This window comes from Antechinus flavipes, chromosome 2, assembly GCF_016432865.1.
Source record: "Antechinus flavipes isolate AdamAnt ecotype Samford, QLD, Australia chromosome 2, AdamAnt_v2, whole genome shotgun sequence".
NCBI classification, from domain to species: Eukaryota; Metazoa; Chordata; class Mammalia; order Dasyuromorphia; family Dasyuridae; genus Antechinus; species Antechinus flavipes.
Window position 1 is genome coordinate 275,329,560 of NC_067399.1, and position 24,664 is coordinate 275,354,223.

At 36.2% G+C, this 24,664-nt stretch overlaps 3 protein-coding genes across 5 annotated transcripts in view; 2 read left to right on the forward strand and 1 right to left on the reverse strand.

Annotated features, from left to right (window-relative positions):
* TMEM87A (transmembrane protein 87A) overlaps positions 1-10,522 on the reverse strand; it is a 39,208-nt gene extending 28,686 nt beyond the window's left edge. For 2 of the 3 annotated variants that reach the window (XM_051977146.1, XM_051977145.1), the window contains exons 1-6: positions 10,194-10,522; positions 7,956-8,019; positions 4,319-4,410; positions 2,737-2,853; positions 1,161-1,214; positions 835-879 (exon numbers count right to left, since the gene is read on the reverse strand). In XM_051977146.1, the coding sequence (XP_051833106.1) occupies positions 835-879; positions 1,161-1,214; positions 2,737-2,853; positions 4,319-4,410; positions 7,956-8,019; positions 10,194-10,427 (606 nt within the window). In that variant the 5' untranslated portion in view covers positions 10,428-10,522. Of the gene's footprint in view, positions 1-834; positions 880-1,160; positions 1,215-2,736; positions 2,854-4,318; positions 4,411-7,955; positions 8,020-9,340; positions 10,105-10,193 lie in introns of those variants that run through there. The other variant, XM_051977147.1, reaches the window with a different exon arrangement.
* A 941-nt stretch (positions 10,523-11,463) lies between these two features.
* The window catches only part of GANC (glucosidase alpha, neutral C), a 63,346-nt gene continuing 50,145 nt past the window's right edge, over positions 11,464-24,664 (forward strand). Inside the window, exons 1-4 of the mRNA XM_051977141.1 lie at positions 11,464-11,905; positions 13,094-13,156; positions 13,664-13,769; positions 22,352-22,479. Of these exons, the coding sequence (XP_051833101.1) occupies positions 11,874-11,905; positions 13,094-13,156; positions 13,664-13,769; positions 22,352-22,479 (329 nt within the window). The 5' untranslated portion in view covers positions 11,464-11,873. The remainder of the gene's footprint in view (positions 11,906-13,093; positions 13,157-13,663; positions 13,770-22,351; positions 22,480-24,664) is intronic.
* LOC127549280 (myb/SANT-like DNA-binding domain-containing protein 7) lies at positions 14,535-17,590 on the forward strand. The gene is made up of 2 exons (XM_051977148.1): positions 14,535-15,875; positions 16,855-17,590. The coding sequence occupies exons 1-2, from the start codon at positions 15,653-15,655 to the stop codon at positions 17,337-17,339; spliced, it is 708 nt and encodes a 235-aa protein (XP_051833108.1). The 5' UTR covers positions 14,535-15,652; the 3' UTR covers positions 17,340-17,590.

Here is a 24,664-nt window from a genome sequence, read left to right on the forward strand (position 1 = left end):
GGCAGCTCGATGGTGCAATAGATAAGAGCACCATCCCTGAAGTCAGGAGGACTTGAGTTCAAATCTGGCCTCAGACACTTAACACTTCCTTGCTGTGTGACCCTGGGCAAGTCACTTAACCTCAATTGCCTCAGCAAAAAAAGAAAACAAACTTAACTTGGGACTCTGGTTACATGAAAAGATCCCTTACTAAAGGTTCTTCCAATTAATATAGCAAAGATTTGCTAAATACAAAACAGTTGGTTGTAAAGCATTTGAGAGCACTATGCTAAATTATAGAAAAAGAAAAATAAATGTTCTTTAGAAGACAAGGCCAGAGAACTCTAGAGCCACCTCAGACTACTAAATACTCCTAGTAAAGGACAATAGAACTATATTCTATGCAAATTTGATGCCATTAGGCTGACCTTCAAGAACAATGTGGTCCAGCTTTACTTTTTATTATTTTAAAACTGCCTAACACAGAGAGAACACATTGATAGGCCTTTAAGTTACAAAACCCTAAAAAGCTTTAAGTTCAACTAACCCAAGGACAAGACAAGTATATCATATTTTCTATTTTACATTCAAAACTCTTCATCAGTGCCCTTTTCTACTGAATATACCCAACCAGCATGGAGAAGGTTGTGAGTACAACCAGAATTACTGATTGGGAATCAACTTTCCAAATTCTCTTCCATTCACATCATAGCAAAAACTGCAATTCTCTTTAGATTCTTTTTAAAATCTTAACATTGAAAAGCCAAATTCAAGAATATATTGAAGATAATTAAAACAAATGAGGTTCAGGACTTTTAAGTACTCCCTTCTTCTTTCCCACACAAATATACTTACAGGCTTTTCTACAATAGCTGTATGATTGGTTCCATTGTACCTAGCCTGTAAATAGAGAAAAACAAGATAGATTAAAGAGTGAGAAATATCTGTTCTCCCTTCAGAGATTAAGAACTAAATCAGGGGTCCTCAAACTTTTTAAATAGGGGGCCAATTCACTGTCCCTCAAACTGTTGGAGGGCCAGACTACAGTAAAAATAAAAACTGTTTTGTGGGCCTTTAAATAAACTTCATAGCCCCGGGTAAGGGGAAATACCGTCCTCAGCTGCCGCATCTGGCTCTCTGGCCGTAGTTTGAGGACTCCTAAACTAAAGAAAAACAATTACCTCTTGTTTTCCTCCTGCTAGCACCACTGGATGCACAAAATCCCCAGAAAAACTCTATAAAAAAAAATTTTTAAACTTAGAATTATCAAAAAGCCTTTAACAATCTTAAGAAAATATCGTATATCAACACACCACAGAAACTCTTATGGCAAGAGACAATTCTAACTTCTAATGCAGCAAAATGCTACTAACAAACAGAAGCATTCTTTATTGATAACATTCACAAAGTGAAAGCCTTCTGGAATTAGGAAAACTGTATTAAAATCTAGTGGTCAAACTGTCTAGACAACTACATTGTGTTTATTATTTTGTTCCTGCACATTGCCCTTTTCATAAGCACATTTTTGTCATGAATAAATGGAACTGTTAACAGTAAGGTGTTATCTCTGTTTTGGTGAAGGGAAAAAACTTCATTACTTCATTAGCATAGGTACATCTGGCCTAGCTAAGACAGCAGCAGCACACATGATCATAAATTTAAAGCTGGGACCTGAGAGGTCATCTAATCTAATCCTTTCATTCTGCAAATGAAGAAACAAAAGGCCACAGTGGAAAAGTGACTTTGTTACCTAAGTAAGTGGTAGAGCCCATTTCAACTCAAGTCTTCTTAAGAAAATCTAGCACTACTTTTAACATATCACACAGCCTCTTATTAAAGCTGGTCTAATGAGTCTGACTAGGAAGTGAAAAACTCTATATTTCTTGGTCTCCATAACAGAAGTTTTATGGTCCCAAAGAACAGGGGACAATATCACATCATACAGCCTCTTATTAATGCTAGTCTAATAAGTCTGATTAGGGAGTGGAAAAGCTCTAGATTTCTTGGCCTCCAAAACAGAAGTTTTAGGGTCCCAAAGAATAGGAGACAACATAGACAAATATTTTCATTTTACTTCTTTTTCCTTCTTTCCCCTATTATCTTATACTTCCCATGACTGACATTTTGCAAGATCCCCAAATTCTAAATGTTGACATCTACACAACCTTTCCAATTCTATCAGACTTCTTCATCCTGCTGTAAGCAACCATTCAGACCTTCTTTGCCAAAAGTTGTGCAAATGGCAATTTCTAACACAAAGCCCAGTTTTCTATTAGCTATCCAAAGCAATATACACGTTCCTTTGCAATATAAATTTCCTAAAGAATAGAATATACAATGTGACTCCAAGGTAAAAAAAAGTGACTATTAAAAAAAAAAAACTCTTCTTTACAAAGCAAACAAATAAACAATAACCCTGAAGCATTTTCAATTTTAGGCTAGGAATAATTAAATCCAATAAGCCTGATTCTGGGAGTGAAATATCAGTTACAAAGCAATGAGAAAAAAACTAAAGTTTTGGTTGTTTTTTCCATATGTATATACAAATAAACATATATCTCCTATTTTTTGGAAATTTATCTATAAGTCATTGAAAGTATCAGTACATGCTTCCAAATTGTCCTCAGATAAAATATATATATATTTTTTTATTAAAGTCCAGGAAGTCACAGAACACGAACAATACAGTATAAAATTACTTCCATCTCATTTTACCACCACTACCTCACCACCACCACTCCCAGTTTTAAATACTACCTGTGGTTTAAAGAGTTCACTGCAGTTCTGGAACAAGGTTGATAACATTTCATAGGATCCAGGCCAACCTGACCGTTCTTCCTTGGTGCTTCCAAAATACTTTTCTGCTTGTTCATCCTGGCAAGACAAAAGACCAAACAGCAAACACTTTTGTTGCAGAAATATTTATCCTTTCATAAAAAGGCCTTCAGAAAATAAAAAAGGTGGACTTTAGGCTGAAAAAAATATTCGGAGTTCCTACATGCCAAAAAATTAACATAACTTCAGATAATATGTCATCCAATAAAAATTATTATACCAAGTCACACTTATGTAATCTGAATGTTACATGTTTATTGCTTTCAACATCCATGGGAAGTAGGAAGGAAAGCATTCATTTTATTCCTTTATAAATAAGATAACAGGCCTAGAAAGGTCAACTGTCTTGCGTATGGTCACACAGCAAGTCCTATTTTCAAGCAAAATTATTTCACAAAGAAAGGGAATAGTGACTAATTCAGGCTTGAAAACTACAGGATTCTTTTTTTAATGATAACCAAGAATCTAAATGTTTTGAAGTCCCAAAGAAGAATGAACTTAGTCTAAAATGACAAAAAAAAAAATACATATCTTCTCACAGGCCAAGAGATGACAAAAAAGATTTTAGCCATCTATTCTTTTTATTCAGGTCCTTATCAACTCTTTGAGGCTCATACCTAAATCTTGATCCCTAGTTCTGACCTCTCTCTTTCAAGTTCTATTCCTGTATCTCCAAATGGTTGATGAACATTAGTATTTGGCTATCACATTGTTATTCAAAATAATATTTATTACATTATTAACTTGCATTATCTATGAAGGGTTTGATAAACAAAGAAACTTCAGTTCATACTTCATCTATTTCCCTCAAATTTCATATAAAAAGAATCTAAATTAATGTTTTATGGTATATCCGATAAGAAATCTATTAAAGGACATGCTATTTCATCTGAGAACCCTAGCAATTCTAACATTATCTATCCTTTCCTCATCATTTCAACCCTTACCGACAACCTTCTTACTAATCTTTTCTAAGTGTGACAAAATATATATGTACATCTCAATTCACTTCAAATCCAAGAAATAGTTAGAATTTTCATTCTAGCTGATCAAAAGCATTTTATGCAAATCTGAAAATTAGGTACGAAAGGCTAAAGGTTTTATATCATAGAACAGATGTCATGTATAAAGCATACTTTATGACAAAATGGTATGGCCAATGAGCACTTATTACTTGCAGATAAAGTGAAATCATCTTTGAGAAGAAAGTACAGGAAAATAAAAAACAAAAAAAAAAAAATTACATCAAAGAATTGAAAACAAAGACAAGGTCTAACAAGGTTAATTATAGCAGCAGTGAAAAGACATTTTCAAATGAGGCAGCATACATGGAGAGAGCACTCAACTACAAGTCAAAAAATTGGGGACCCACATCTGATTCTACCAGTAACTAGCTGTATGACATTGAGCAAATCATTTAACTTTTCTCTACCTCAACTGTGAAATGAAAGTGATTTCCAAAGTCACTGCTAGCTCTAATATTATTCAATTCTATGTCTCTTACCCCAAAATTGAAGACTTCGTTGTAACAGTTACAAGAACGTAAGTACCAGGTCACATTGAAACTCAAGGATGGATCACAAGGTTCTCCTTCAACTATAAAAGAAGAAATGTATGTCAGTAAAGGCAATTACCACAAAAAACAATCTTCCTATCACATTGCTATAAATCTTATTTACTCTCTATAAACATTAAAGAACTGCATTCTGATTTTAATGCATGCTAAGTAGAGACAAATTAAAAAATATATACATCTTTTTAAACCAGATATAACTGCTGCTGTACAAAAATATGGCCCAATAGGGCAGTGCTGCTCTATATTAGTGGTTTTCAATTTCAAGAGACTAGATACTCTACTTTTTAATGCCTAGAAGCCTCCCCAAACCCTGTTACTATGTCATAGAAGATTCCATAGGTGATAAAATAGACAAAAGTTAGGCATGTCTGCCAAGGCAAATCAATATTTATTAGTCATCTATTATACAGTTCTAGATACTGTACCAAGCACTGAAGAAAGTACAAAAAGTAAACATCTTTCTTTTCTTCTCTTAAAAAGATTTTCATGTAACTAGAGAGGTGAGCTATAAACAACTAACAAATTAAATGACCATAAAAGTTCTTAACAGTACAATTCAATTCAAGCCAACAAACATTTACTGCAAGGAAGACACTGTGCTAGACATTAAGTAGGGATACAAAAACCAGTCTAGAAGTCTACTGGATGATCCAACAGGCATAAAATATTGAGAAGAGAAATAACTGTGTGGATGAGGAGAGCGCAAAGGTGACAAAGACAAGTATTTTAAGCACAGGAGATCCATTGTGTGTGAAGGATAAGATGGAAAGATTAAGCCAGGATGTGTGGAACAAAGAGCTATGAGGAGAAATGTGAAAGAAATCTGTGAAAGTAGGTTAGAACCAGATTGTGAAGGGCTTTAAATGCCATTCCAAGAAGTCAGTATTTTAATCTAAAGGCATAAGGAAGCAACTGAAGATTTCTAAGAAGGGGAAGAACATCATGAGAACACTGACTGCAATCTGGAAGGTGCATTCACCTATCTATGTATGTAATTAGATGTTTAATGGATAGCATAAGTACATACTGTTTGGCATTAAAGCCCTTCCCAAACTGGTCCTATTTTACTTTTCCAGTTTTCTTATATTTTATTCTCCTAAACATACACTAACCACCTAACTGACCCACTATCTCCTATCTTTATCTGGCCTTTTTATGGCCAGTATTACAATATTACTGGCCAGTTCTAGGCCAGTAATATTCACCCTCCTAACTTATACTTCCTCACTTCCCTGACTTCTTTCAAAACTCAGATCAAATCTCACCTTCTGCAGGTGGCCTTTTTATAAGTTATATATGTGTTGTCTCCCATACTAGATATTCAGCTTCTTGAGGTAGGGTCATGTTTTCACTTCTTTTATATCCCAAGTAACTGGGTTCTTCCATCTGGCACACTTTAAGTATTTAATAAATGCTTTTTGATTAATTGAAGCTATGTGTTCAGAAAGAAAAAAGCACTGGAGAATGAAGAATCTTCATGGAAGAGGAGGGACTAATTAAATGTTAAAGAATTGTAGGATTTCAACACAGTAGAAAATATAGGGCATTACAGGCTAGTACAACATGAAATGATCAAGGATGCAGAGACAGATAAGCTGCAAACAGGACTGTATTCTTTCAAGGAACCACTCAGGGAACCCTAAAACTCCAGTTAGCAGAGTCTGAGAGCTACTAAGAATGAGCTCAAGTCCAAAAACTTAGACTATGGTAATTCCAGCTATGCCACTGACTGGGTGTGGAAACCTGGTCAAGTCACTCAAGTTTTTGGTACCTTTATCCTGGTACCTATGAGAGTTGAGAAAGATCAACCCCTCCCTGCTTTCTAGAGATTTGGAAAGAAGCATGCAATTACACCTATGAAATTAACTTCTAGTTCTCAAGAAGATATTCCATAAATCTGTTACTTATTTTACAAATAAATTTCCATAGGGAGAAGGCATAGGAAAGAAGGTAAAAATCATCAAAGCATTTTACAGGGTTATCAAGTTATCAAATGTAGCAAATAAAAGGTCTGTGGAAATTACAAAAACTTCATTAGACTTAAATTCTTCAGAGGAAAAAAGAGGATATTTTAGAAATCTGATCAATTAAAAGCCAATGTCTTTAACAAGTCAAAAACTGGAGATACATTCAACTAATCCTTGGTAACACTGAGTTCAAGGATTTACCTTGAACACTCACTCAATGACTTGAATAAAGGTTTTGACTCTAAGGAAAATTAAAAGCACCCAAGTCAATTTCTATAGACCCCTTAGAAAAATGTATGTAAATAACTAATAAAGAAAACAAATTATACAAGGGCTGCAAGAAAAAGGGCTGCAGAAATACAATATAAATGTTAATTGCCCACACAAACTCTAAAAACACTATGAAATGTAGATATTATATACAGCCTAAATAACTTTGAAATTTAATTTTTATATGAAAATTATGAATAGCAAAAAGAACCTAAAAATTGTACAAAAGCCAGGAAGCTAACACTTGATTATCTGCAAGGGTCTTTTGAAGAAAAACCAGCTAACTCTAAAAGCTACTCAATAACCTCATTAAACAATGATGTGTCAAGAAGTTATTTAATTTATATAGAAATTTTTTAAGTCACCACTCAAAAAAATCATATCATATTTCCTATTAAGTATATCCCATCTGCTACAAATTTAATACACATATGTCCTAACTTATTTCATTTATATCTCATTTTATACTGAAGTTGGAAGGAAGATACTAAGAAAAGTCTGTCCTCTCTGTACAAAGGCTCAGAAATCAATAAGACAGAAATAAAAGGTCTATTTTCCCTTATTTCTATATATTGCTTTCAACCATCATATTTCTTTCTAAAGTCAGCATCTGAAAACTCAATATAAGCTTTTCTTTGATGCTCAATGGAATGAAATAAATAATCCTAAAAGATTAAAATAAACCTATCTATTAAAACCTCTAGGGACCCTATAATATTATTTATATCCCTAATAAAATCCATAGTCTACTGTTAAATATTTTTAAACTATTCTAAAAATGTGATATTAATCAGTGTCAGAGTTTTCTAAATTAGAGGGGAGGAAGGAGAATTTATCTTTGAATTATTGGCAATATTTCTTCAAAACACTCAGGGAATGAAATCCTTTATGCTTACACCCAAAGCTAAATGTTAATACAACCTAAATGTAAGCCGTAGGCACTCACTACTGTAAACAGACTGCATTCAATTATCAAATAACCAATAAGTTTAAAGAATTACAAGTGTTAGTAGAAAATAGCTAGGCAAGGGCTATTTAAAATCCCTCATGTTTAGACTTCAGTTTATATACTAAAGGTATACATACCTGGACCCTGTAACTAAGGAGAAGTGAAATATCTCAACAAACCACTTTTCCTATATTTCCTTTTATTCATTTGAGTAATTAAATTTAGTCCTACTAACTTACATAGGTTCAAGTTTCAGAATTTATAAAATATTTTCAGTACACACTGAAGTTAGGATTTTTTTTTTTTAATTATCAAGAGCATGGTGAACATAGCCATCATTTTTTGAAAATCAGAAATCAGATGACTTTTAAGAACTCACAATTTAAGTAGATAGTAGTGTTGTTGAAGAGGATCTTTCCAAAACTGAAATACTTCTTCTTCTCCTGAAAAAAAAAAAAAAAAGTAAAAAAACAAGTTAAGGTAGCATAGTATAGTGATTAGAAAGATGGTCCTGAAAAGAGGAAGACCCGGGTCTTATCATGTCTCCAAGACATTCAGATTATGTGACATTAAACAAGTTTCCACCTACTTTTTCAGTGCCTTATGAAATTTCTCTAATACTACAAATTTCTGAAGTGACAACTTAATTAGTAGAGGAAGTTCATTACCACCTATCATCACCATCACCACCACCACTACCATCACCCCGCCCCCAGTTCCTAGACTACTTTAATCAGAGGTCTAATTTCTGTCTCTAATAAAGATAACTAAACTAACAGACCATTTGATAACAATTTTAATTTTCTCCAAAAAGAATATCACTAGCTGGACAATTTAAATCTTGCAAAAGCCCAATATTAGTTTTCTAAATTGGAGGGGGTGAAAGAGAAAGCATTTATTAAACCCCTACTATATGATAGGCACTATGCTAAATACATTACAAATATTTTATTTTAGTCTTACAAAACTCCTGGGAGGTATATCTTTTTTTATCACTTTCATTTTATAGTTGAAGAAATTGAAGTACCTGTTCCAGGTCACACACCTCTAAGTGTCTGTAGCTATATTTGAATTCAGGTTTTCCTAGTTACAGGCTTAAGACTATCCCCTTCAACCCCAGCTGCCTACAGTTTTACTTCTTTCTTTCCTTCTAAGGCAACTCCTGTCACTAGACGTAAAAGTACATCTTTATTTAATATAAGGTGAATTAAACACTCTAGGAAAGCAAAAGCTAGACAAAAAGTTAAATCTATTTTTTGATTCTCTTTTCTCACACATTTCCTTTCTGCAGGAGTCAAGCCCAGTCTACTATTTAAATTAAATTGAAGACACTTGTTAAATTGCCAGTAATGGGATATATCTTAAAGGAGATATAATTTTTACACTCATGAAGTATATTTAGTAGGTACTATATGCAAATAATTATAACACAAAATACATCATATGTGAATTAAACAAATGCTTTGCAAAAAAGGTTCAAGGAGAAAAGGTCTTTACAGATTGGAAGAATTGAGCAGTATGAGGAAAGAAATAAAATCAAGGAAACGTCTTCACAGAAAGTCTTTTAAAAGTATAAATAGAGGACTAGACTTTCCTATTAAAATGCACAAAGTTTTATATTTTCAAATACAGTTAAGTATAAAATACTATGTACACTGCATTATCAATATGTTAAATTCCTAGTTGGAGCCTACAATCATGACCACCTAAAAAACATTTCTAACATTTTAAAAGCTATGGGAAACAATGAGATCAGGCTCTCACCTCGTCACAAGCCTGAATTAAAGTTGTATACATGTCAATGAAAACAGGGCAAGAACCAATATGATTTTCAACAAGGCTCGTTTTCAAAACGTTTCTTGCCTGAATTCAACTTGTCCCACACAAAAAGAGCAGCTGACAGGATTCTGTAATTTCCAAAATGAGACGTTATTTATACCAAATTCAGAATAAGGTGTGCCATTCTCTCCATTTTGGATATAACCATGCTAAGAGATGAGGCAATTACAAAGCAATGTATGTTCAAAGAGCTTCCATGAGGTCTGATTAAAAACACCTAAATTCAAGATGAACTTGTGAAAGGAAAAATAAAGTAAACTAAATACTCTGTGAGAGATCCGGTTCATACAAGGAAGCCAGAATTCTCGCCCAGAAGGCCATGAAAGAGGCCCTGCTTCCTCTATCTCCCCATCTAACCACAAGCACTTGTAACAAGAAAACTATTACTAGAAGATCCGGAAAACGAAAAACTCTGAAATGAGGCATACGAAAAACCTCTCTAGTTAAGAGATCAATCTTCCGATCACCCCAAGTCACGCCCTGACTTCGGCTCTCCGTTTACTTTCCAGATAGGAACCTGTTCCTTTTCTTCAGAGGGAACGTGTCGCCGCCCTCCTCCCTCCTGCCCTAATTGCCATTACTTCAACCCCATGATTATCACTTCTTTTTCTAATGGAAAGCGGGCTTGGTCCCGGTCCCAGAGGGTCAGCGTCAGATGACACAGCGGGGCCCCAGGAATCCCAACCCCTCTAACTGGCTGACTTCGCAGCGCCGGGACTGGACCCCTCGGGCCACCGTACTACAAGAGAGGGGGGTCGCCACAAAGATGAACGCTCACCAAGTGCACCGGGACATGCCACTTGGATCTCTCGGCGGCGGCTGCAGGTCTTGGCCCCGCACTGGGAAGAGAGAGCGGGGACGGCAATGTCCCGAGGAGAATGAGAGTGACAGGTACTAGCCGAAGCCACGCAGCGGCCGCCATCTTCGCGGCCATGAAGTGTCCAGAGAGAGCGTCTCGCCTCCTTCCGGTCTCCCTCCCGCCTCTTTCCGGTCTTGCGCTAGGGGGCGGCATTATCCGGGTATTCTTATTCTTCCGCTGGTGTTTGTTTTTGACCGGCTGATCGCATCCTCCCCTCCTCCTAGCACCTTGGCCTTTCTGCCAGTTCAAGAACGAGGCCTCGGACGCACTGCGCAGGCGCCGTCTCCCCTCCGGGTCACCTTGGAGGTTTAGAATGATAATTGATTGTCACCCCCGACTTCTCCTCCGGCTATCCCTAAAATCAGGTTCCTTGTCAGTCTTTGATGATTGAACACTTTTAATGCTACTAAAAAAATGTGCATTTTCCCCTCGCAACCTTCTTTTTCCCCTACCCCCAACAGACTTCCCAAAATGGTGTTTGTATCAAGTTTATATGGCGCTTTCAAGTTCAAAAAGCGCCCACTCCTTTCCTATAAGGTAAGCTTGGTCTTAGAGGGAGACTCCTCGAAAAAAGGCTCAGCTGGCCTTAGGAAAGTAGAAGGGATCTTAAAAGATCTCAGGACCATAACTAGCCTTACGCTAGCATCAAGAAAATAGACCGCTCCCCCCACTTCACCCCACCCTCCTAGCATCAAAAAACCTAAGATCGGGTACTGTTGAGCATGTCTCATTAAGCCTCCTGACAAGAACGGAAAAGTGAATAATCAGTAATAATAATTCAAAGCCTGCCCTTAAAGGCACTGGAACTGTTCGTCTTCCGTTTCCGTGCCTGCGAACACAGTAGGCGCTTAACAAATACATGTAGAATGAACACCTGGGACCTATGGATATCATCCTTCTTTTATTATTCATCTCTTACGTGGCACATAGTGCTTAATAAATAAATGTTTTATCCATTCCATCCACTGTGTACATAATGGTAACTTCAGATACGGCTTTTTTTTTTTTTTAAGACCAAGTTGGTTACACAGATACTAAATGCAAAAAGCTTTCTATATATCTTTTCAATTTAATCTTCACCGGAGCCCAAGAATGTCTGACTCCCCCCCCTCCCCTTTTCCCCCAAATGGAGCTTCACTAGGAGACAATAAATCTTCTAGATGATCAGTGCAATTTTACTGTCCCGACCTACGTTCACTATGGACTGAACTGCTAGCTCCCTTGTAAAGGAGGGGGGGTAGGGGGGAAGAAGAGGCGGGGAATAACTGAGTTCCAATCAGGCAAGCAGAGACAAGAAGGTTCTGCTTCTCTCTTTCTCTTTCTCTCCCCCTCCCTTCCAGGTGTTTCTGAAATAAGAGTTGAGGTCATTCCCCTCCTCTGCCTTTCTAATTTAAGGCCAGCCAGAGGGCCAGTATTTTGATAAGACTTTCTTTTCCCAGAAGCCTATAGGAAGGTGGTAGTTAGGCTGTAATTAACTAAAGATCTTTGTGTGGATTTAAACGACCCCCCGCAGTTGGCAATGGAACTGGGTCTGGTGTGCGGCTCGGCCGAGTAGTTCTGAGCCGGAGTCCTCGGGGTTCGTGGAGCGGGTGGGCGGCCATGGAAGCGGCTGGCGGCGAAGACGCCATCAGGTAAAAGGCTCTCGGCTCCCGCTGCAGTCTCGTGAAAATCTTGTGAAAGGAAGGGATCGTCTTTAGCGTAATGATTTTTGGGGTTTTTTGCTTTTTTTTTAAGTACTGTTGTCTCAGATTTACGAGGCATTTTTTTCTCCGCGTTTATGGTTCATAACTATGATACGTTTTGGCCATTATTATCATCCACGATTTATGATAGCTGGGGTACAGTGAGGTTGGCGGCGCAGGGGGAATGGAAGGGCAGAGCTTGTTCAAGGTCAGGGAATCTACCCTGCGAAGGGATTTGAAATCTGTAGAATTTGTAAAATCTGCGCTCTTTGCTTACCTGGCTGGACCCATTCCTCTTTTCTGTAGCAGTCACTCCCAAAGTTCTTTCTCCAGACCTGAAGATAGGATCAAATTGATTTTAAAAACAGAACTCAGTGGAGAGTGATCTGGAATTGAGGGTTGATTACTTGTCCCATAAGTAATCCTTTAGGCAAGTACACATTCCTGAACATGTTTTTAAAATTCTGGCTCAAAAACAGGAGCCTTTATAATCACTGTGAATGTGCTGACTCTGGATATTCTAAACTACACCTCTGATCCAGTCAATTGTAAAAATAAATCGAAGAGCAAGTTTATGCAGGGTATAATTCTTTCAACCTCACATAAACTTACTCAAATCCCTTAGTGTCTACCTTTGTTTTGTTCAGAAAGGTCTGTAACCTCTTAACTAAAGATAACCCTAAAAAGCAGAACGTTCTTTCCACTTTTGTTATTAGCTTCCTGATGCTCCAGGTCCCTTTAATGCAGTAGTATCCCTTGATCAGTTTAATAAGCTGCACTCAGCTTTGCTCTCGATTTTATTTCTCCTCTAGAATTCAGAGTTTAAGTCCTATATGTAGCGTTTTCCTCTCAAATTTTTTTTCGGGGGGGGGGGGAGGAGGGGAAGAGGGATCAAGATAACTAGGCATCATCATCACTTGGAAATGTTACATTTCTGTTACATAAATATTTTTCAATAATTAAAATAATTTTTAAAAGGTATTTTTTCCTATTGTGGCAGAATATAGTAACAGAAATTAGGTGATAGGATAGTCTTAACAAGCATACTTTCAATATTCATGTAATAAGTAGATAAATTTAAAAATATTAAATCTTGCAATAACTATAATCAAATTCTTAAAACTTTTTATCATTTAGCTTTCAAGATGAAGCTGTGGATAAAACCATCTTTAAAGACTGCAGCAAAATTGGTTTTTACAGGTAAGGAAAGAGAATGTTACATGAAGCAACATTCTTGTTAACATGTCAGAATTGATGGTTATTTTAAATTTGGGAAATTTTAGCTCATAAAAGTAAAGGTATCCTAATAAATTAGCTAAATAATAATAGCTTTTTGGTTTCTTCTCTTTTTAGTAAGAGGAAAAATTCATGGGGGAATTTTGCTGCTAATTCATTAAGCCTCTGAAGTAAATACTATATCTCCCAATATGTCAATCTCTAACCATTAGCATGATAATGACCAAATATGTGAGCTCTAAATGACATCTATGAAAATAACCACATCTCCTGAAGAATTATAGCCAAAGGAGATAGAATATAATATCTTGGCCAGTGTGTTGTCAGTTTTACTAGCATATGAACTGGATGGGCCTGTATAAATTATTGGCATTCTGAATTTGGACATGTCAGTATGTGCATTTTCTCAGATAACATTGTCCCTTAGATTTTGCCAAAAGTACCTCTCTGACATCTTCTTGGTATCTGTAGACGTCAGAAGCTAATTCCAAGGAAGAATACCTATCGGGCATTACTGGACTCAGTTACATCAGGCAAAGACAGCACCAAATTCCAGATCATCAATGAAGTGAATAAGGTGAGACCAGAGTTTCCCTAGGAAAGGTTTTTGCTTCTGTAATTAATTGGGCTGTATATAAGTATAATTCCTTTAAAAGGAATTAAATCTGCCAACACTAGTCCAAAAATACATTGTTCCTTACACTAGTCCAAAAATACTTGTAGGTTAGAGAAGGGGTGGAAAGCAATGTTACATCGTAGTGTCTACACCAACACCAATTTATTCTAATTTTTTGGACAATATCCAGCTGAGTGTGCCAAATGAGAATAAAACAGCAGATTCAAAGTTTCCAAACCTAAACCAGCAAAAAGAAGAAAAGGGATTGTGCAAGCAATGAGAAACGCTTTCAGGGTTTTACAATTTCAGGATTCAGAATTATTAAATTTCAAGAGTTCTAATTCACTAAAATGTTTTGGCTAGTTATGCTGTTACATATTCTAAAGTGAGAAGACAAGAGCAAGTATTTGGTGCTTGGGCTCATGGTTTTAAGCTAATCACAGTAGACAGTGGAATGAAGCTGGCAGAATCAGTTTGACAGGAGTCTGGGGTACATGTATTTACCATAGATACCATAAACATCAACTGTCTCTGAAAGCTTCATTTGTGTCTCACAAACTAAACTAGCTCTGAAATGTAGTTTAGTTTTTTTTTTAAACTACTGAAACTATTTTGAGGTACTGGGCACTAATCTCTTATCAAATTCTAATTCTAGGATGAAGGCTATGAAATTTTTTTTTCCTTATTATTACAGATATGAAAAACTTAATATGGCTTTCCCATTCCCAAAATGTTTCTACCTCTGTAGCTCAGGGTCAGTCCTAATAAAACAGGACAAGTACCTATCACATCTTCCAAGAATGTGTCCTTCCCTCAAAATAGGGAGTTTCCTTATTTTATTCTAAGACTGTGACTGTTTAGGACTTCATGTTACAAAATAGCATCATATAATTTGAAGTTATGGAGCAACATCTAAGATTCCTATGGCCAATTTATGCAAAAGGAATAGATGTGGGATTCTCTCCAGAGCTTTCTTTCCCAAATTCAAATTAAAAAGCATATTCATAGTTATCCTGCCTATTAAAGGATTGTAATCTTGGGCTTGTTGACTCATGTAAATATCTTATAAAGCTCTTTTTTTCTATTTCCTTAACTGTTCAAATACAATGTTTATCACTTTAATTTTTTTTCATACCGAATACATACTGGCTTTCCAATTTCCAAGAGGAGTTAATATCTTTGTTTGATATTTTCAGTATCTTTGATTATTTCCTTCAAAGTTCCTTAAAACCAGAAAGCCACAGGCCCAGTAAAAATAAGGCCAGGCCTATCATATTGAATCATATGTGATTCTGGTTTAATGGCTATTTAAGGATTTTGAAGTGAACATTGCCCTCTTTTGGGAAGCCATATAGCATCACTGACTCATAAGGGCTTCTGACCGCACAAATAGAAATGTCTAGTCATCAAATTTTGAAAGAAGACAAAAAAAGGTAGTGTGTTCAGGGAATACAGGAGGTTCACAGAAGAAAGCTCTCTAAAAAATCAACAATTTTGCCCAAGCAGTTTGTCAGCAGCCTTTTCATTTTATTTTGTCCTCTCATTCCATTGTGCCCAACATTCAGAAAAGAGATGACAAGTAGGAGATATGCATGCTACTTTCTATTTGGGGAAGACTAATATATACATTGAGTACTTAACAATCCATCCAAATGCTTAGATCTATAGAGGTGTAATGCAAAGGAGGAAGGCAAGCTTCAAATGCACTGAAAAATTCAGTTCCAAATTTAAAGCCCTCAAGGCAACTTTTCTCAAGGTATTTGATACCAGTGCCAAAAGTGGTGGACTCCCCACCACATTGCCTTTTACAACACTTTAGACCATTTGTCTGCAAACCCTTCTCCATGGACCCTGAATACTTGAAGGACAATGTTATGCAGCTCAGACACAGAGACCAGAACCTAAGAGATTTGGACACCCTCATGGAAGAAGAAGCCAGAGTCCAGGAGGTCCCACAGGATCTCACCATAAGACAACACTCAACATGGTGGGAAGCAGAAGAGACTGATGTGAGCCACCTCCCCATCAAGACAGAAAATAATGAGGAACCTGTGGATCAGACTCCAGGTAATGGGAACTTTGGGGATATGCCTGCAGACACAGGCAAATGCATGTAAAGGTTGGGGGAGGGAGCTGCTTCAAATCTTGGAATTGTTCCCCAGAATCATTTCTCAGTATCAGTTTTTGTGCTTTGCCCCACCCGTTACTGCATCACTAGGTCTGAGATGGGTCAGCCTTTCCTCATTGTGATGTGCTCAGTTTTCTCCATTGTCTTTGACACTCAGTACTCATGCAACTAAGCATCCACTGTGAAAATAACCCAAGCTTTGGGTTAGTTTTTGAAATCCCAGAAATGAGGAGTCAGGATTCCTAGCAGAGCTATGCTCTTCTAATCCAAAGACCCAATAAGGTTAAACAGTTATCTAAGGATGGATCAATTTACTTAAAACTCTTTTGAGATGCAGGCATTCATATGGCACATTCCATTGCATTAATTCCTTTACATAGTTGGCTAGGGATCAAAAGTTTCCTGCTTCAAAAGTGATTGTATAGATTTCGAGATGGATGGTTCCTAGAAAGGCTGGGAGGAGGCTGATAAAGTAGATTGTATGAACAGTTAGGGGTTTGTTGAGAAAAATCAAAATAGTATTTAGTCAAAGAAGTTCTGGTTTACTTTCTGACACTGGCTTTTCACCCTTTTTGCCCTTACCTCTCCATTTCTAGTTATAGTCAGGTTTTGGCCTGAGCTACAAAGAAGAGCTACCTTAAAAACAGGAGGGCAAGAGCTGTGGATAGATGTAGATTTATTTATATTTATAGGTAAATAACATATATACTTGTATACACACAAGTATATAAATCTACATATTTATATATATATAAAATGGGCAGGGGCACATACAGATTGACAGACTTCTCAGCCCAATATTCCCCTGAAATAAACCTTTTACAATATTGCTTCATTCTGAATTGTAATCCTAGCTTTTACATTTTCCTGTGGTGAGAATAGCCAGCCATTTGGCAAAATTTTTACTTTCTTTTGCAGGCTATTCTCAAGATTTCACTTGTAATACATCTTGCAGCTTCCTCAAGGAAGAAAATGTGCCTCTGAGTTCCTCTATGGCCACAGCAGGTGCGTCCTGCAAAGCAGAGCCCGAAAATGATACTTGCCAATCCCCCAGTTTTTTGTCCTTTTCTTCTTCTAAGACTCCTGAGGATGGACCTTTGCCCAACCAACCTCCTCCTCGGCGAATAAGGCAGAGGCGGCGCTCCTTAGCCAACACTATCTCTGCTGAAATGGCCAGGAACAGGAGGTTAACGTGGGATCTAGCCAGACGTTCAGAGGCACATCTGGACAGATTAATTGCCATTGGAGAACGAGCTAATGCTCAACGTGAGGTTGACAATTCTCTCCGCAGAGAATCAGTGATAGCAGTAAACCAATTGGCTACAACTGTGGAGGGAGCAATAAGTGCTCTGCACCAGTTTAATGAACTTCTGGACCATTCTCTAAACCCTGGGAAATCCTAAGCTATTTTCTGAGAAAACTGATATTCCATTGTCTTGGATCTTTGCCTGGTCCTTGACATTGTGGTGGGAGGGACCTGATGCCAACAGGAAAGGTAAGGTTCTACCCTCCAGGGAGAGTAGGAAGGTGGTATTATTTGGATCTCCTCTAAACAATCATAGAATAGGTGGTCTTGACTTACTCTGTTACATGTTTTATTGTTCGCCCATTGTCAGTCACGATTTGGGATAAATAAAATTTCGTTTCTATACAACTATGGAAAGTCTGCTTAATGAATATAAAAACAAAGCCATGTCTCCCATGTTGATTTTAGATCGTCCACATTTTTTTTATTTTTGCCCATATATGACTACAAGCTTTGGTGACTAGAAAACTGCCGAACTTTAATTGTGATAAGGAGAGGGAAACTATAGTTTTGGGAAAAGGGATTACTTCTCTCTTTTTAAAATTTTGGATGTCTTCTCTTGATAACCATTCGAAAAATAAGCATAGTATTATAAAATGATAAAGAGGCTTCTGGCAGTGATTTAGGTCATTATACTTAAGACATTAAGTATACATAGATGTATATTATTCCTTGAACATTTATAGGAAAGCCAATTTCATGGTCCTCCTCATTATACCTAACACTGTGACCCCATTTAGAGTTTTCTTGGCAAAGATACTAGAGTGGTCTGCCATTTCCTTCTTTAGCTCATTTTATAGATGAGGATGAAATGACTTGCCCAGCTTTATGCATATGACCATATTTGAACAAATGAAGATGTCTTTCCCAACTTCAGGCTCAGTGCTCTAGCTACTTGACCATTTAGCTGCCAAACAAGCTAATTTTTTAATGTAATTCAGTGCTTTTTATTCTATTTTCAAATGGTAGGTACCTCTCACACTCAGGGAAACAAGTAGAAGATAATTTAAGATGACAAAGTAACACCTAGAAAATTAGTGCCACTTAAACTCAGCTATGAAGGAAGTTAAGATTTCTAAGAGGCCCAGATGAAGAGAGAAAGGTTGCCAGCTGTAGGATAGAGATCACCTGTACAGAGGCAGAGCTGGAAATGCAGGGACAGTAGGCAGGCCACTGTGCAGTTGAAGTAGAAATTTTTTGGCTATATTAGATGAAACTACCTTTATGTTTCACACATACGGGAATTTTGGTAGTCCTAAGTTTTATATTTCACATCTAAAAATTAAAAATTCATACTGAGTTAGACTCCCCCTCCCCCCCAAAAAAAAACCCAATAGTCAAAATTTCAAATTGAAGAAAAAATATAATCACAGAATTTGAGAGGTAGAAGTTGTTTTAGAAATCTAATTCAACCCTCATCATTGTACAGATTTGTGGAAACTAAAGCCCAGAAACATTGTGACTTATTAAAAGTTACAAATTAGAAATAGTTTCTAGATCTCTACTTGGCCACTTTTTATTCTCCATCTTGACATTGTTGGATTTTGGAGGACAAAATCAGGGTTAAGTGACTTGCTCAGCTGGTAAGTATCTGAGGCCATATTGAACTCAGGAAGATTCATCTTTCTGATTTCTACTTCAGTGTTCTATTCACTGTGTCATGCATGACTACTCTGAAAGTAGAGTAAGTAAAGCTTTTTGAAGACTAGAAAAGTCTTCAGCCAGATCTTGATCGAAGCTATTGGATGAATTGGTGAATATCAAGGAATCCATAGGCTATTTCAAGTGGTTTGAAAGACAGAACCCAATGCATTCTGAAGTTAATGAAGCAATCAGTACACTTGGAAGAGTTGACCTTTACTGGAACATAATGAGAGATTTTGAGATGAAAATCAGAATCTTGCGTCCTAAGCTAGAGACTTCCAAATGAAGCAAAAGCAAGATTTTAACCCTATTTATTGCATTCAAATGTAATCATTATGCTGAAACAAAGCATTTTTATTTGCTCTTACTACCAAAGTAACCAGGATTCCTTTGGGATACAGCCTCAGGAATATAACAAATCCTTGAAATCAACACATTTGACTATCTATCCCAAGGAAATTATTGATAATAATAAAAGATCTATATGTGCAAATATATTTATAATATTGTATTTGTGATTAAAAAAAACTGGGGAAGGGAGTTTTGGTGAGGGATAACCCAGTGATTATCCAATGACTGAACGAATTGTGGTATATGAATAATGGAATATTGCGAATACGACAACAGAAGACCCCTGGGAAGGCTTGTATAAGTTGATACACTGTGAAGAAAGCTAAGCCAAACAAACAGTAATTACAGCGTAAATAAAAAGTTAATTGAAACAACAAATCAGTCCATCCCTCCTTCCTGTTAATAACTCTTGTGAAAATGTACTTTGTTTAAAAAAAAAAAAAAAGGTTATTGGAGGTTTTCTGGAAAATGTGTCAATATATATATCAATAAATTTGATTTTTTTTTCTTTTTTAAAGAATTGTCAAATTTGGGATATTTGTTTTTTAATAAAACACTGCTGCTGGTAATACTATAGATGCAAATCATGGGGCACCATAGCCTTTGAAAAATCAAAATTATGGATGATCCAAATTAGATTTGGACTTATGTGGATTACAACATGTCAGTGATGACAAGTGCAAGAAGTAGTTACTTTTCCATATCACAATTTTCCCCATCACAGTTTGATATATCACAGATCAGCATAAGAAATTAAATGGAATTTTGGGAAAGTTTTGAAGAAACTACAGGTGACACACAGGCCAGTAGATGACATAGAATAAGCTTAGAAACTCAGAAATGTATTTTATTTATATATATATATATATATAGTATTATATATATGTCAAAATATTTTATCTTTAACCATGATAATTCAGACATTCTCTAGTACAAAGAAAGGGCCAAAAATTTTTGCGTGGATTTTCTAGTCACAGGGACACCATTCCCCTAACCCACTGATGTGGAAGAGATAACTGTCTTCAGGAAATGTGTCATTGGAAAAAGGTGAGTTGATCTTAGAGTAAGACCAAAGACTTAACAGTTGACTATAGTTCAAGTGCTTTACTGATACTCTCCACAAATTCAAAAGCCAAGGGGAAAAGCTTCTAAAACATCAATCTCTGCAGAAAGTGGGAGAACATGGATGAGAATTACAGAGATCAAGAAGGTTTGCATGAATTGTGGAATCTGAAACCATGTCAGTGAGATCACCGTTCTGAGAAGTTTGAGATTTTATGATGAGACAAACTATACGTAATTGTACATGGTAGCCAAATTTTGTCCAGCTTAAGAGATGAGTCCTATTTAGAGAGGTTTCAATTCTGGATGCTCTATATAACAATCACCCAAGTCCAACCCAAGAATATGCTGGACCTGGTTTATGTAAGCCAATTGTTAAATTTTCAGCATGAACATTAACACCTTACAAAATTGGCCAATGTTACAAATCACGATTTGATTTATAGTGTAGTTCCTATCCTAGAAATGTTAAACATCGGGTGCATTACTATTGAAATAGATTAAAGTGCAATTGGGAAATATTTAATGAAAGAAAATACAACAGAATGTAGATGTCCATTTTTGGTTTTCTAAGTCAATTTGCAACCCACAGGGATCTTTATGTACTCAACCTTAGATAAGAATCCCTGTTAGTTTACAGATTGACCTAAGATCTCTTTTTTATTACTATATCAACACATTAAAATCAGGGGCTACGTTTTATAATGATTTCTTCCACATCACAACTTCCATGAGGTTTTCATATATAGTGGATTGACATAAGAAATTAAATGGGAATTTTGGGGGAGTTTTGTGGAAGCCACAGAAGATACACAAAGACCAGCCTATGACCAAATACATAACCCAAATTTTACAATAAGATACTGCAAATAACTCATAAAAGAAAAAGGAAAAAAATTCAGACTTCTCTCATGCAAAAGAAGGACTAAAAATTTTTACATATATTTTTCACATCACAGGATGCTATACCCTTAGCCTACACAGTGTGTAGGGGATAACTGTACTCTGATTCAGGTTGCCATTGGGAAATGTTGTAGCATCTGTCTTGTGTTTGATCTCTGACCTAGATTTTAAAAAATAATGGAGAAAAAGAATAATACAGATAAAACTTTAAAAGTATCAGGTTCACTTTTTTCTTCTTTTTTTCTTATGCTTTTTCCATTTTCTGATTTTTCTCTCCCAATATGATTCATTGAGAAATGTGTATTTAAAAATTTTTAATGTACATGTATAATTAGAAAAATAAAACAATTTTAAAAGGGAGAAAAAAGGGGGAGGGGGAGTAAAATCAAATACTTAGACCTTGTTTACTCCAGATCCAATCCAATCCATTTCAAGCACATGTACTTTTTTTTATGATCTTTTTATTTTTCAGAACACATGCAAAGATAGTTTTCAACGTTCACTCTTGCAAAATCTTATGTTCCAAATTTTTATTCCTCCTTCCTCTCCTCCCCTTCTTCCTCTGAACAGCAAGTAATCCAATAAACATGTGCAATTCTTCTACACATATTTTCACATTTATCAAAGCACAATGTACTTTCTATCCTTAGCCAGGCAAAGGTTTTTATTTGCCTTCAGGTTATACTCCCCTTTAATCCAAGCTTCTTCTCTGTTTCCTTGCACATAAACTCCACCCTCTAGGAATCATCAGTTGGTTCTACTGGTTCTACCCTGGGTTCTACTTCAAATTCATTTGAAGTTCACTTACTTCCCTGACTAGATGATCAGCAAAACTAACCTTATCCTTAGGTTCTGGAAGCACTCTGTTCTTTGAGCTAGCTGCTTTCCACCTAAGGCACAAATGCTTTTATGAATTATTGGAGAGAAGGGGAGGGAACCATCCAATCTAATTACTTATCTTGTTAGTAAGCATATACTAAATCCTGTGATTCAGGAAGATATATAGTAATGGACTTTCTGCCTATTATTATCTCAGGTTTCCATTCTGTTTCTTTGCCAGAAGTGAACTAACCCATTATTTTGATTACCATCATAATTATGACTAGATCTAGTCATAATCTGGGATTCTATTTATCCACTTGTTCCCAGGTTCCTCTCTTGGCTGAAGTCTGTGGAATAGAGGGAAACATTTTCAGATTTAAAATCAATGAAATAGCTCCTTTGAAACCAAGGTATGAAGTCTCTGATGTTCTCATACAGAAACCAGTCACCAAAAGGTAAGTTAAAGAAGAGAGTAGCTTAGATAAATGCTCTTTTTTCCCCCCTTTTATTATTATTCTCAGCAGTTGATCTACCTCATGCATGTCCAGTCCTTAAGAATCTTTTTTGCATCTGGAGACTACTGTTAATTTTTAGCCAACTCTCAGATACAAGTTTGCTAATTACTCATACTGGTTTTGTTCTTTTCCACCTTCTAATCTCTGCCTTAGGGCAGCTAAATGGCACAATGGATAGAGCTCTAAGCCTAGAGTCAGGAAGACTCATCTTACTGAGTTCCAATACTATCAGACACTGGCTATGTGACCCTGGACAAGTCACTTAACCCTGTTTATCTCAGTTTTCTCATCTCTAAAATGAGTTGGAGAAGGAAATGGCAAACCAATCTAGTACCTTTTCCGAGAAAATTCCAAATGGGATCACTATCAACAACAACAAAGTAAAGCAACCTTTTTCATTCCCCAAAGACAGCAATGTCTGGGAAATGTGAACAACCTTGTCATAAGAACAAATAACAGCAGAAGCATTTTATTCTCTAACCTCAAATTAGTAAGCATTCCAACTATGTAGCACACTAGTAATTTATGTGGATGAATTGATAAGTTTTTAATCACTTATTATTATTATTAAAAAGTTTGCCATATGGATTTTTATTTTAGATTTCCAAAAGTATTTTCATAGTCAAGTAATTTCTGAAGTATCATTACAGGAAAGTTTTTAAAATTAATTGGGAAAAGCAACATTTTTTATATGCTCATAAAATTTTCATTAGCTCTAGAATGTGCAATGCTCCTCTGTCCCATTATACCCAATTATCTTTGCTATTCATATCATTTCATATCACATCAGTTGAAAGAATATAGAATTATCTTATAATCATATCCTTCCATTAACACAAATTCCCATGCAAACATAATGGGACAATTTGTTGGGGTTTTTTAAATATTAAATTCAACAAAGCCAGGAAGACTTGAAGTCTTACCTCTGACACAGACTGACTGTGTGACCACTCAGCAAGTCACTTTACTACTGAGTCCTCTAAGCATCTCTCTAAGTCTATAAGCTGTGAAAGAAGTGCCAGCCCACTTTGGTGAAGGGAGTTTCCTCACCTGGAATTCCTATATGAGTAAGATTACAAGCTTCCTCTCTGTATACTATAATATAGAATATTTATCAAATAATAAGACTACTAGCTAGACACAAGAAAGTTTATGGTACTATGCCCCTCTCCCTTCCTCTTAAGGACCCCCTTCTACTCTTGATCCACCCTCAAAGACCTTGTTCATTCCTAGGAGAGTTCAGCCTAACTATCTAAAATTGGGTTCCTTTTCCCATATTTTTAGACTCTTTATGTCTCCTATGCTGATACCACAGGATAAATACTTAAGGGTTTGGTTTTGGCTCATAACTAAGGTCTCTTCAGTGGGATGCTATGGGTACCAAAATAGTCAATGCAAGAGAACATTGTACCCAGCAACAACACTGAAATGATCAAATGTGATGGACTTGGGTCTTTTCAGCAATAAGGTGATTCAGTACAATTCCAGTAGACTTGTGATGGGAGAGAGTTATCTGTGTCCAAAAAGAGGACTATGGTAATTGAATGTAGCTCATAATATAGTATTTCCACCTTTTCTGTTGTTGTTTGCTTGGTTTTTTTCCCCTCACTTTTTTCCTTTTTGATCTGATTTTTCTTATGCAAGCATGATAAATGTAGAAATATGTTTAGAAAAATTGCACATGTTTAACCTATATTGGATTACTTACTGTCTAGAAGAGTAGGGAGAAGGATAGGAAAAAAATGTGGAACACAAAGTTTTACATGGGTGAATGTTGGAAACTATATTTGCATATATTTTGAAAATAAAAATAAAATAATCAGTGTCCAATGTCTGGTACAAAACAGCTATTTCTTTCCCACACACACACACACACACACACACATACACACACACTTTAATTGAAAACCCTTAATTGATAGAAAACTTAAAACTAGAAGCAGTTAATTTATCCCTACGGCCATATCCTGATTAGTGTGAATAATGAATCCTGTAAAATCCTGTCTTATATATTTAAATTTACACTATTCAAAGATGTTGGAGAAGGAAAAAGCAAGAATGATTTTGAGTTGGTGAAGCTATATTTTTAAAGCCTTGGCATGTAGACACTAAACACATATAAGGC

Coding starts and splice junctions, on each gene's coding strand:
- LOC127549280 (XM_051977148.1), top strand. CDS start 15,653: ATGGACCCTGAATACTTGAAGGACAATGTTATGCAGCTCAGACACAGA. Junction 15,876..16,854: donor ACCTGTGGATCAGACTCCAG/GTAATGGGAACT, acceptor TTTCTTTTGCAG/GCTATTCTCAAGATTTCACT.